Here is a 12,243-nt window from a genome sequence, read left to right as displayed (position 1 = left end):
GCATTATTGTAGCACCCACTTCAGCTCATTTTAATTGGAGCCATGTAGAAGTCATCCAACTATCCACCCCTCTTTTCTAACTTGATTATCCATTTCAGGGTCGCAGGGAACTGGTCAAGAAAACAATTCATATTTCCTGAAGTCAGTCCTCTAAATTTAATTGGATAACATAAGTGTTATAATGTTTTGGTTGAATATAATATAGCAATTTAATATAGCATTTACAAAATTACAAATTACAAAAAAAAAGCTGTTTACATAACAATGTTTACTGTTTAAGAAGGACTTACTTAAAAGCCACTGATGTCATTCTCCTTTTTATAAATACCAGTGAACAATGAAAAAAGAAAACAAAATATGTTCAATCAACACCATGTACAATTCACAAACATATGAATTAGCAGGAGTTTAATTCTAATGTCCTTAAACCAAGAAAGCCAATGAAGAAAATGTATACAAAAAGTCTTTTCTTATAGAACATAATTACTGAGAGAATAGGACACATTAAAGCCTGTAACTTCTTCTGTTCTTTTTAACCACGATAAGGTGGTTCATCCACACATATATCGCAAAAGACTAAGACCTTTCAAAACTCATCTACTGTTGTTTGGTTCTCTGGCCATGAAGCATCTACCATGTTATGAGAAGGAGGGAAATAACAGGCCCCTAAGAAGGCCTCTGTAAAATATCAACATGGCCCATTCAACTAAAGTGCCTCTTGCCCTCAGGCATCTGGAGGGAACATGGTTGATTTCTGCCCAGGCCACACATCTCACTCTCTAATTCTGACACCCATGCCTTCTGCCAGTGCCAGTTTTTTCCTACACTTACCTTTCTCAGGGCACAGTAGGTCTCATACTATTTTTTGTGCCCCACATTTCTGCCTGCCTGCCTCAAATATATCTTTGCAAATTCACATAAAACTGCACAACACATTAAAATACAATAAAGTACATTAATACCTACAAAATATTTAAACACACCTGTAGATAAGTAGATTCCAACACCTCAACAATAATCTCAATACAATGACTACAAAACAATTTAACCAAAGCATTTCTCCTCTTTAGCTGCTGAGTTCATCATCATGTAGTCGTAACATTCATCAATTGTCTGACTCTGCATCATAAAATACATGCATGTAGGGAGTCGCCTGTAAGAACAGAACACCAGTCCATCACAGTGTGCACTTACACAGACACACACACACACACACACAAAGAGATGAATTAAAGCTGGCAGTTCTTCTTAAGTACAGTACATATTATTGGGAAGGAATTTAGCATACCCAGAGAAACTTACACAGATACAGAGGAAACATGCAGCCTTGGGCTGGGAATCAGAACCATAGTGAATTTTTTTTCTCAAAAGGTTTGGGATATTAAGTATCTGCCACGGACTAAAATATAGTATAACACAGTACATACAAGCAGACTGTACCGTGCATGATAAAAATTTGATAAACTATTTCAAATACCTATCATCCCATTTTATGAACCCTCTCATTCCATTATTTCATTATTAAGGAGCTGAAGCATATTCTGGATGTATCAGGCATAAGACAGGGATCAAATATTGATGGGATGCCAATTCATTGCAGGCAATCTCATTAACCCATTGATATATACTCACTAAACCTGATAAATTTAAAGTTACCAATCAACACAGAAGCAAGTACAGTATATACTTGTGTATAAGTCAGGACTTGAAACCAGAAAAATCGATCATAAAATTAGACCTCAACTTATACGCCCGTTCAAAAATGCAACACTTAATTTTTAACATCTTCTTGCCTCCTTCAATCTCATAAGGCAGTCACAGTAAATACCACACTACTGTATATGTAAATCAACCAGCTTTAAATTATTCTGGACTTGACAGCCTTGTAAAGGTAAAATTATTTTAAAAAAAGTAAAAAAAAACACACATATAACATTTTAATTTGTGATCTGTTTATAATCAACTTTAATTTACAGATGTAATTACATTTATAATGCAATCCAACCATACCGAAATGCAGTTTATAATTCAATTGTAAAGAAAGTAGATTCTGCATTTAATTCTATCACATGACAATAGTGGGTTTAAACAGTGACTGAAATACCCCTGTTAATTGGGCCGTCCCATTGGTTGAACACTGAAGTATTACTGTGGTGCTAAGTAATATACAATAAGGTAGATGAGAAGAATCAGTTAGACTAGAAAAATAAAATTTTACATTGGAAGTGGAAAAGCCACTTTCCTTCATATATGCACACTTAGAGGCTTTCTTTTAAAGACCATTGCACCTTCTCTTGGAGCATTTTCCTCTGAGCAGCAAGTCCCTTTAAAGTGTTCACTGATTAGCCCCTGCGCACTCCTGCTGACTACTGAGAACTTAAGTACTCTCAGCATCACTGCCACAGATTCCTCCAAATAATTGGCTTTTGTATTGAAGAAAAAATACATCAACATTGCAGTCTGAGAGCCTAAGAAGATCAATGATTTTACTTTCCCATTGTTATGACTCACTGTCATATGAACTGGGAGCAAGATGCAGCTGTCTTATATGATTCCCAACTTGATTCTGTCCTCTTCTTTGAACCTTCCTGATTTAAAAGATGTGCTCTACTTCCTTGTTGGCTAGCTGCAGACACTCAGACAAACAGTTCTATTCAGACAACCGACAACACTCACCTTGCCCCATACACCCCAGTGAAGCGTTTGCAGACCACTGCCTCCTGACTCGAACTCAATAAGGAATAGTAAGTAACTTATAATACCTTAACATATTTTTAACATTTTTTCAGGGGACATGCTGCAAATTCTGATTTTCAAGCACTCAGAGTTTCCACAGGGTTCATTGATCGTCCCAGAATCTGGAATCCCATATTTTGCACCTTGGATTTAACTGTATAAGTATTTTATCTATTTTTTTCCTTTTATCTTGCAGTTTTTATTTAAATTATCTGACCTTAAAACAACAGAATATCCTCCAACTGAGTATAGTGTACCATATTATTTTAAACTGCTTTTGCCTGTAGCATTCATCAGGGTTCCTAACAGTCAGCCCAAAATTCTGATACCCCTCAATCCAATTACCAACATCTACTGCTGCTGCTTGCATATCTCAACAGCAAATCATCAGGCAGCCAAGCATCATATTTAAAAATTAGATTCCACAGGTTCAGTCCTGTGAAATGATCTACTCTATAATTAGATTATAGAAAAAATCTCCTCTATTGATACTTCTTTTCAGGTGACAGCTTACACAAAGATCTTGGAGTGTTGTATTAAAGCATTTTACTCTCTGAGACCTTCAGGAAAATATAGATTAGTGTTCATCTTCATGAGCACATAAGCCTTGCATATTTATTGTGAAAAACTGCTCTCAACAGTTTTTTTTTTAGAATGGATGTGATAAGGGACCCAACAGAAGAAAACAGCACCTACATAAGTATTTAACTGTAGCATTATGTTAACTGTACAATGCCAAATGCTGGCAAATGCATTACAGAGATTAAGAAATACATCACTCTTAAGTATTAGTAACTGTACAGTGTTTACCCCCATTTGGACTACAAATGCAAAGATAAGACTTGATAAAAATGCACAGTAGCAAATGTGCACAGAGTAAGAGATCCTGCCAGCGAGATTGCAAATTCCATATAGTATTCTGGTAACTGTAGCTGTACTGACTGCACAAGGTGGCAGCATCATTAAGAGAAATTGGAATTAGAAGATGTTGCCAAGTTAAGTGTCAAAATCAAAAGAACTAATAGTTAAGCAAAATGTTGCACAGGATGTTTTTCAAGAATCACTACCAGGAAATGAAGACCTTTATGCCTTTAATCTGGTTATGTCAGGTACCTCACACACACATCTGGATGACCTTACCTAGCAATATCCTAGCATCCGTAAGCAAATAATCCACAAAATGGCATTGCCCATAAGAAAAACAACATGGCATTGTGGGAGATTGTTACTTATTTGCAACATCGTTAAAAATGTATCAAACAGAAAACCAAATGTAACCACACAATTCCTTGACATTTAAAACCCTTAAAGTATCAATAAGTTTTGAGGCCAAGAGAAATTATAAAATTTCAAAAACTCAAAGCCTGATCATGGCAAAAACTTAGAAGAATACAGTGCTTTAACAGTTCTAGATATAACTAGCAGCTAAGCAAACCAGAGAAATAGTTTCTTGTAATTAATGTGACTAGGAAAAGGCCTACCATTAGAAGTCTTTTTTTTTAGACGCATTGACTTAAAATGCAAAAGTATGTACTGGTGTCATGTCGGTGTGTTAAATCACAAGAAATAATTCAACTACCAGGGTACTGATTTGATTTAAATTTGGTAAATTGTTACTTCAAGGTAATTTATCATTACAGCTCAATGTTTAAAATTTTTTTTTGTAATATTTCCATTTAAAAAAGATTTGCTGTTGAAATCATCTACCTTTAAAGATTAACATACTTGTTCAAATTTACCTCAAGAGAAGTTATTTCAACTTATATTTTTTCCTCTTTTACACATCCAATACTCACTTTGGATAGCAAAACAAATTTGCAATAAAAGTTATTGAAATGTCAATCGAGTCACACAAGTAGCTGGGTAATCACCTTTATGTCAACTATATTTTTGCTTTTGGCCAGATCTCAATATACTGTAGATTTTAACACTCCAATTGTGAAATTCTTTGAAAAATAACGTTAAAGATATATAAACTACAATTTGCCATGAACCCTCCACAATCAACTACTAACAATAGTGTATCAATGAATGCAATTTTTATGTCACTTAAGTTGGAATCTATGAAAACTGTTTCAGTCACCACAAGCCTATTTGGGCTCTATTTTAACTACACAAAATTGTAAAAAGCTATTAAAAGACATGTATTTTATTTACTGTACTAATATATGTAATTACATTCTATTATCACTGTTAGGTTTTAATATGACTTGTTACAAAAATGTACTAATTATAAATATGATCTCTCTTTTATAAAGTAAATATATTTTATGTCTTACAAACATTTCATAATTTATGTTTATTCAATTTTCTTTAAAGTATAAGCATTATGAGTCTCCTGTTCATCTTCTGTACTAGTGCAATGCTGAAAGAATTAAGGCTGCAACTTTCCTTAGTTATTCTATTCCTCCAAAACTATGAAATCTGTGTTTTAATCCTTTTACACTTTTTTGAAGAAATCAGACAATTGAGTGGTTGAAATGGTCATTTGTTAAACAATGTAATTCTCTAATGTCAGGCAATAAAGGTTCATCTAAATGTATATGGCTTGAAATGTAGTGGTTTCGAAATTGAACATAGACCTTGCTGTTTCTTTCTTTATGTGAAATCTATAGATGGTCTGGTATTAAACTGAAGTATACATAGTAACCATTCCTTATACTGACACTAAATCATACATACCCATCACTAGATTTTTTCCATTAAGCAATATACTATATGAAGCTGTACAGAATGCAGTTTGGTAGCTATTGTTCAAGGCTGTAACTATGGTTCAGCTTCATTAATCAAGTCATAAGAAACTAATAATTTACAAGGCAATAGTGCCTAATTTGGACCTAACATGTCTAGTTCATTGCAATGATTCATATAATTATCCTGCTTCCTAAAATTCCTAAAAGAAGGAATTCTAGCTGCTGATCAACTATTCTATAACAATGTAGACTTTGTATCTATAGTATGTTGCAGGGAATAACTGCACTGAAAAAACATAAAACAGTAGTTCCTTGCCAGATAGTCAAGAGCTTTCCTAGAGCCATATCTTCTGCTAAATTGCCCCTAAACTTCCTGTCTTCACACAGGAAACAAATCACTAGGGAAAAAAAACACAGAGGTGGCAAAAATTAAAAGAAGATAATAATATCTATTATAGAGGCACCAATAATCATCTCTACTTGTTATGATTCCTCTGGAAATATCTTCCATAATAATAGTGGTAGTAGGGTATTGTACCGTGTTAGACATTATGGATGTAATGAGAAGTCAAGTAAAATGACACCTTATATTGACTAGCTAAAAAGATTACAATTTGCAAGCTTTCAACGCAGCTCAGGTCCTTTCTTCAGGCAAAATGTAATCCTTAATAATTGTAAGACTATCAAACTATTTTGCAAAAAAATATTAATAATAATGTAAATGCAAGCCAAAAAAAGAAAAGAAAATAACAAAACTGGGAGCAATTAATATTGCTACTTCACAGTTCTAGAGACCTGGGGCTCAAATCTGTTTTGGTGAATTTTCCTTCATATATACAGTACAATTTGTATTCCCATGTTGCAAATATGTGTAGGTTAGGGTTAACTGTTGACTCTAACTTGTCTCTTAATGACTGGTCCTCTTTCTTGTAGCTTCCATGCTCTAGTCAAACGACCCTGACCTGGATTAAGAGAGGTTGCTGTTAAATGGATCAATGTACTAAAACTTGTGATTAAGGTTTTCTAAGAAGCTGCACCAGCAATTTACAAAACCTGTGATGGGTGTAAGCAAAGTTAGGAGTAAATGAACTCTATGCTTGCCTTCTACATGCAAAAAAGTATTGTAGAAAGCTTACGCTAGACCAGGGGTCACCAATTCCGGTCCTGGAGGACCATCATGGCCACAGGTTTTCATTCTAATCATTTTCTTAATGAGTGACCTGTTTTTGCTGCTAATTAACTTCTTTTGAACTAATTTTAACTGACTTGTTCTTGGATATTCGCTCAGTATGAAAGTGATAACAGCCTTGACTCAACAAAAAGTTTAGGAACGGGTAGAAAGGTTTGAACTAGGAGGAAAAGATGTAAACAACAAAGCTCAATCTGGTCAACCATTGGTATGGTGAAAGCCTTTATCAGAGAAGACTAGCAGGATGCATTGTCCAGTGTTGCTGCACATTTATTTATCAGCTATGGATCTGCACATGCCATAGTGCATAATGATTTGGGGTACCATAAAGTTTGCACAAGATGGGTACCGAAAAAGCTTACCTACCTGCCTCAAGCCAATTTCCTTTGGTGAATTTCAGTAGGTTTCACTCCCACTGTCCAAAGAAATCTTACTATGATGTGTTGTTCAACAATGGTGCAATCCGGCAATAGAGCGTCCATGTTCATTGACCTTGGCTTCAACTAAACAAATGGCATAGCGCTACGCTGTACAAGTTTGAACTAACCATATGCCATTACAATTGTGTTGTATTGTGACTGCTTCTATCTGTTGTGGTTACCGAATAATTTTAAAATTGCCTTTACATTTGGATTTACCCTAACGAGTGCTACTGCTTCATAATTATAGGAGAATGGATTTGAATCTCAGTCCCAACACTACCTGTGTGGAGTCTGCATACTCTTCCTATGTGTACACTTTTTCTCTGGGTAGTGTTGCTTTCCTCCGACGTCCCAAACTCATCCAAGTTAGGTTAAGTGGTAACTCTGAATTAGTCTGGTGTGAATGAGTGTGCTAATCAACATATTGTCACTTCATCCAGTGCTGATTCCTTCCTCACACATGAATCCACTGGTATAGACTCAAGCACCACCTCTACCTATCACGAAGCCAAGCTTGGATTAAGTTAAACATATTAAAAAAAATGTATGGATGTACTGTAAATAAACACAACTTATACGGATCACAAACACAAAAAAACATTGTCTTCTGAATATTCCAAAAACAATAAATACCTCAACATATTGAACAAACTTAGACCCTCAGGTTTTCGGTAATTATAAACATTACAACAACCTACTTTGTGACTTCTGAAATAGGTGGACATGCAGAGCCCAAAGCATAACGTGAATATTTCAGGAAAAGTTTCTTTTACTTAATTTATTTAAAGTTGTAGCAATGTACACAAAGAAAAAAATGATTTACATTTAAGAAATACAGTATTTGTTAATACAAAATATGCTTTAGTTAATTTATTTACATGAACTGCTAGACTCAGATAGGCAATGTGGCTGTAAAGGTGGTTTGAGGAGACTATGGCATTCTGTTCACAGTGGGCTAAAGAAGAACAGAAACACAAACAGTGCTCATCAGCAGAATACTGAAAATCACATTTGCTTGGGGTTTCTGCTATCCCACGAGTGCTTCTAACTTTAAGGAAATAAGTGTGAAATGTTTGACAAATCACTTAAAACATTTTAAATATAATTTGAGCTTTTTCATAATATTTGACAAAATGTAATTCACAACGCAAAATATTTGTGTAAAAGTGAACAACATATGGTGATGAGTTTCTTTGAAGTTCATATAATACATTTCAGTTTTCTTTAAACCTGCCTTATGTCTTTAAAAAACAGGTTGTTTAAAATATAATAATAATAATAATAATAATAACACATTTTATTTATATGACACCTATCCTATGTTTAAAACACAAAAATAAATAAAAAAAACTTGGTCCACAGATAAGCGAGACCTTGAAGACAAAACAGGAAACAATACATTAGAGGTAAGTCACTTTTATAAGGAGATCCGCAAATTCAGGTAAGTTGTGTGTGTGCTTTTATCAGTGTCAGAAACTCATCATTAAGTATACATGTAATGTATGAGGAGGCAGGGACAGAATTTTCAATTTGCTTTTGAAATGTTAACTTTTTGAACACTGCAAATGGTTAATGTTTTTGCTTTTTATAGTTTATAGTGAACATATTGAGACACATCTTGTTTAATTCAATGCAGTTTGATTTAGGTAATTTATCCAGCCTTTCTTGCGTTACATTAAACTTACGAGAGTAGCTGCACATATTTTACCAAGCATGAAAACTCAATGTCAGAAGTAGACTATTCAACCATAATAATGCCTTGAGAATACTGAAATCAGAGGCCAAAATTTGAAGCACTTCACAGCGTGCCATCAAAATGTGCACTAAAAATACTTGTTATAGGTGAAGGACAGACTTCCATTCCATCCATCTATTTTTCCCACTTTTCCCTGGTTAGGGTTCATGGGGAGCCAGAGCCTATCCCAGCAGCAAAAGATGCAAGTCAGGAACCAGCTCTGGACTGTGGGAGGAAACTGGAGCCCCTGGAAGAAACCCATGTGAACATGGGGAGAATGTTCAAACTCCATACAGAAGGCACACGAAACCCGGAACTCGAACTGGGGTCCAAGAACTGTGAGGCAGCATCACAACCAGCTGCCTATCGTACATTGTAAAATCATCTGTCCATTCAATTGTGTCATATCAATTTAAAAATTTATCAGTAATAATGTATTTTAGCAGAAATGAAAGGTCTTAATATACCAAATGTTGATAATAGAAATAGGCAGTTGGGTATGCTTTTTTCTGTTCATTTATCCAAACATTTGTTTTCAATACTGTTTCCTAGTTAGGTCATGGGGGATCCAGAGACAATCCCGGCAGCAAAGGGCACAAGGCAAGAGCTCACCAGAGGGGTTACCACACATACACCAGACAAATTTAGATATGCTAATCCTAATAATGATCATAATTATTTTTTAAATAATAATGTTTGTATATGTTTCTACAATACAATTTATTTGGCTTAAAAATACTATTTTTGAGATAGTGATAGTGTACTGTATTTAATTAATATGTAATGTAAATTATCATAGACTTTATTATTATGTACAGTAAATGATCATAGAAGGATGCTTAGCATAATTAAATGTGTCATCAACTTTTTTTTTTAGTTTTAATGAAGGCATTTTCCTTCATTCTGGATCACATGAAGCTTACACAGTCATTACAAATAAAGTTAAACGCTTTGACCAAATGTCAAGCACCCCACAGTGGAGTGTAGTGAAAGTTTATACTGTAAGAGAACTATTTAATATACAACTTCTGTAGATGTATTTGTAATGCTATACATTTTTGTGAGCTGATGTATAGTTTGCATGCAACAGCAGATAATAATTAATCAACCATACATTAAAAACCTTATTTGTGCATCTGTTGGTCCAGTTTGCTATAGTTTCTTCATGAATTGAATAAGATTGGATGCTTAGACTCACTGCATCAACAGATGTTCAGTAAAAGTGAGCTTTAGTAATTTATGTTATTTTCCACATATATTTATTTCAATACAAATTCATGGCAGGAACTGATTTGTAGATGGTCAATTTAACTGCAGGCCACACACTCTCACAAAGGGCAATTTACCCTAAGCTATGTGTCTTTCACCTGTGGAAGGAACCAAAGTCCCCAGAAAAAACTCCCATGGGAGTGAGAATGTGAATGCTCTGTACAGATAGAACCCTGACCAAGATTTGAACCCAGAAAGTCTGGGGCCACAACACTTGTCACTCCACTATCATGCTGCCCTGTAAACATTTTTTACTTTGAACTCTGATTATCTTTTTTTTCTTATTTTAATTTTAATTCATTTGTATGTTGTTTTGATTGGCTGTGCATTAAGTAGTATTTAATATAAATAATATTTGCCAGCGTTATAGTACAACACAATATGGTTTCAAATTTGCAGTTTATATCTGTGTTCTCTTGGGATTCTTATACAAACTCCAGTGTCCTCTAACAGTCCAAAATATACTGTCAGATTAATTTGAGCATCTGCACTGTGTCAGAGAGTAATTATGTTCCTACTTTTCTTTCTAATACAAGATTCCCATTTTGCCCCCAACTCAGTGACAAGAGGAGCCACTCTTTCTGTTTCACAGTTTTTACAGTACTTAAAACAATTTAAAGAAAACTTGGGTAATAATGTCTGTGTAAATTTTAGCTGCACTCTATCTGTCTCTGAGATGCCTGGGTTGACCACAGCCTTGGTACCTTCTTGAACCTGGGTCATTGATAGTCTTGACTGGGATGAATGGTCAGTGAGGCAGACAAGCAAGAATTTAAAATTGGAATCAAAGCAGCTTATTTCTAAAACAGAGAATTAAAAGTCCTCCAATGTGCAAAAAACAGTCAATTTATTTGTGTCAATAAATAAATAAATAATATATTACAATCCATTTCATAAAATAAAGTCAGTGTCACAGGGTGTCTAAAATGATAAGTTCAAATAACTAAGTTAAAAATCCCAGTCATCTGAAAATTAAAAACATTTCTTCCCTTCACATCCTCTCCTGGTTTTCATCAGGTAGACCGTAGACATCAAGGCCACTGCCTGTCACATCCCTGATCCCACACGTGGACCTGAGCTGTAGCCGCCTTCAATCTCCAGGGTGCCTTGACCATTCTTCGAATACAGCTGCATCTGGCTCCTTCCCAGATAATGCTTGACGCAGCCTTAATCCAAGCTGACCCACAATGAACAACACAGCTCCAAGGACATCTTGCCATCTATTGGATGCTGCTCTTGTGCCTCTGTCCTTCATTTAATTCCAGTGGCCTCTGTTTCTCTCATGTGTTTGATTGCTCAGCGGTTGGGACAACTATCACCATCCAGAACTCCTCACACAGCCAGCAATCCTGCTTTTCCTCTAAACAGTCAGTCCGGTTGATTGAATTTTTAGTAAGTATAAAGTGGTTCATCAATCAATTGAAATTAGAGAAGTAGCTAATGACAAGGAACATACAAAGACAACTCTGGTCACCATAAAGCAGCACCACATGGCTAATTATGCATGTATAATTAGCCACACACTGCAGATAGGAAGCAAGAAGCCTCCCCTCCCAGAAGGAAAACACATGAGACCCAATGAAATAATAACAATGAAAGATTTATTACTATTTACAAAGCAATCCTATCTTCTTGAGGGAAGAAAAAAGTGCAAAGCATCTGTGCAGAAGCCAGAAGGAAATAGCATCTTCCATCTGCGCCTGGAGCCGTGACTTCAATAACTGGAACAAGACTGTTCCATGCTATTGCTTTGTTGTATGGCTAATGTGTTCCTCAAGAATGAAACTCAGTGATCATAATGATAGATTTATTTATTTATTTTTACATATTTCTAGTTTGTGGCCATGTCTTGTATTTTGCTTTTGGCTATCATTCCGTCTGTGTCTTTTGTTGTTTAAAGCACGATGGTGCAAAGGTTAACACTGCTGTCTCACAGCTCAGATCACAATTTTGGACACAATAATCGGTCCAGCATAGTTGGCAGACACCGCCCTTTTCCTCAAGGACTCTTAGACGACCACTGCACCATTATAATCCACTAAAAATGAGTTCAATTTCTCCATTCCCATTGACTTCAATGCATTGTGCAGATTTTTTGGAAAAGATTCTGCAAAACCATTCTGACTTTCAAAAAGCCTTTCATAAGGTTCCACTCTGAAGATTAATTCTTAAGCCAGAAACATTTTAAATCAGAGACAG

At 35.2% G+C, this 12,243-nt stretch overlaps 1 protein-coding gene across 13 annotated transcripts in view; it reads left to right on the top strand.

The window, feature by feature from the left end:
• Positions 1 to 12,243, top strand: part of LOC114654314 (IQ motif and SEC7 domain-containing protein 3-like) — a 782,842-nt gene that overhangs the window by 717,986 nt on the left and 52,613 nt on the right. For 4 of the 13 annotated variants that reach the window (XM_051930701.1, XM_051930738.1, XM_051930730.1 and 1 more), the window contains one exon: positions 8,403 to 8,446. The exons of 8 other annotated variants lie outside the window; for them this stretch is intronic. In XM_051930701.1, coding sequence (XP_051786661.1) covers positions 8,403 to 8,446 — 44 coding nt within the window. Of the gene's footprint in view, positions 1 to 8,402; positions 8,447 to 8,937; positions 12,154 to 12,243 lie in introns of those variants that run through there. One more of the 13 variants, XM_051930712.1, reaches the window with a different exon arrangement.

This window comes from Erpetoichthys calabaricus, chromosome 1 (assembly GCF_900747795.2).
Source record: "Erpetoichthys calabaricus chromosome 1, fErpCal1.3, whole genome shotgun sequence".
Classification (NCBI taxonomy): Eukaryota; Metazoa; Chordata; class Cladistia; order Polypteriformes; family Polypteridae; genus Erpetoichthys; species Erpetoichthys calabaricus.
This window is presented reverse-complemented; position numbering and strand designations above follow the sequence as displayed.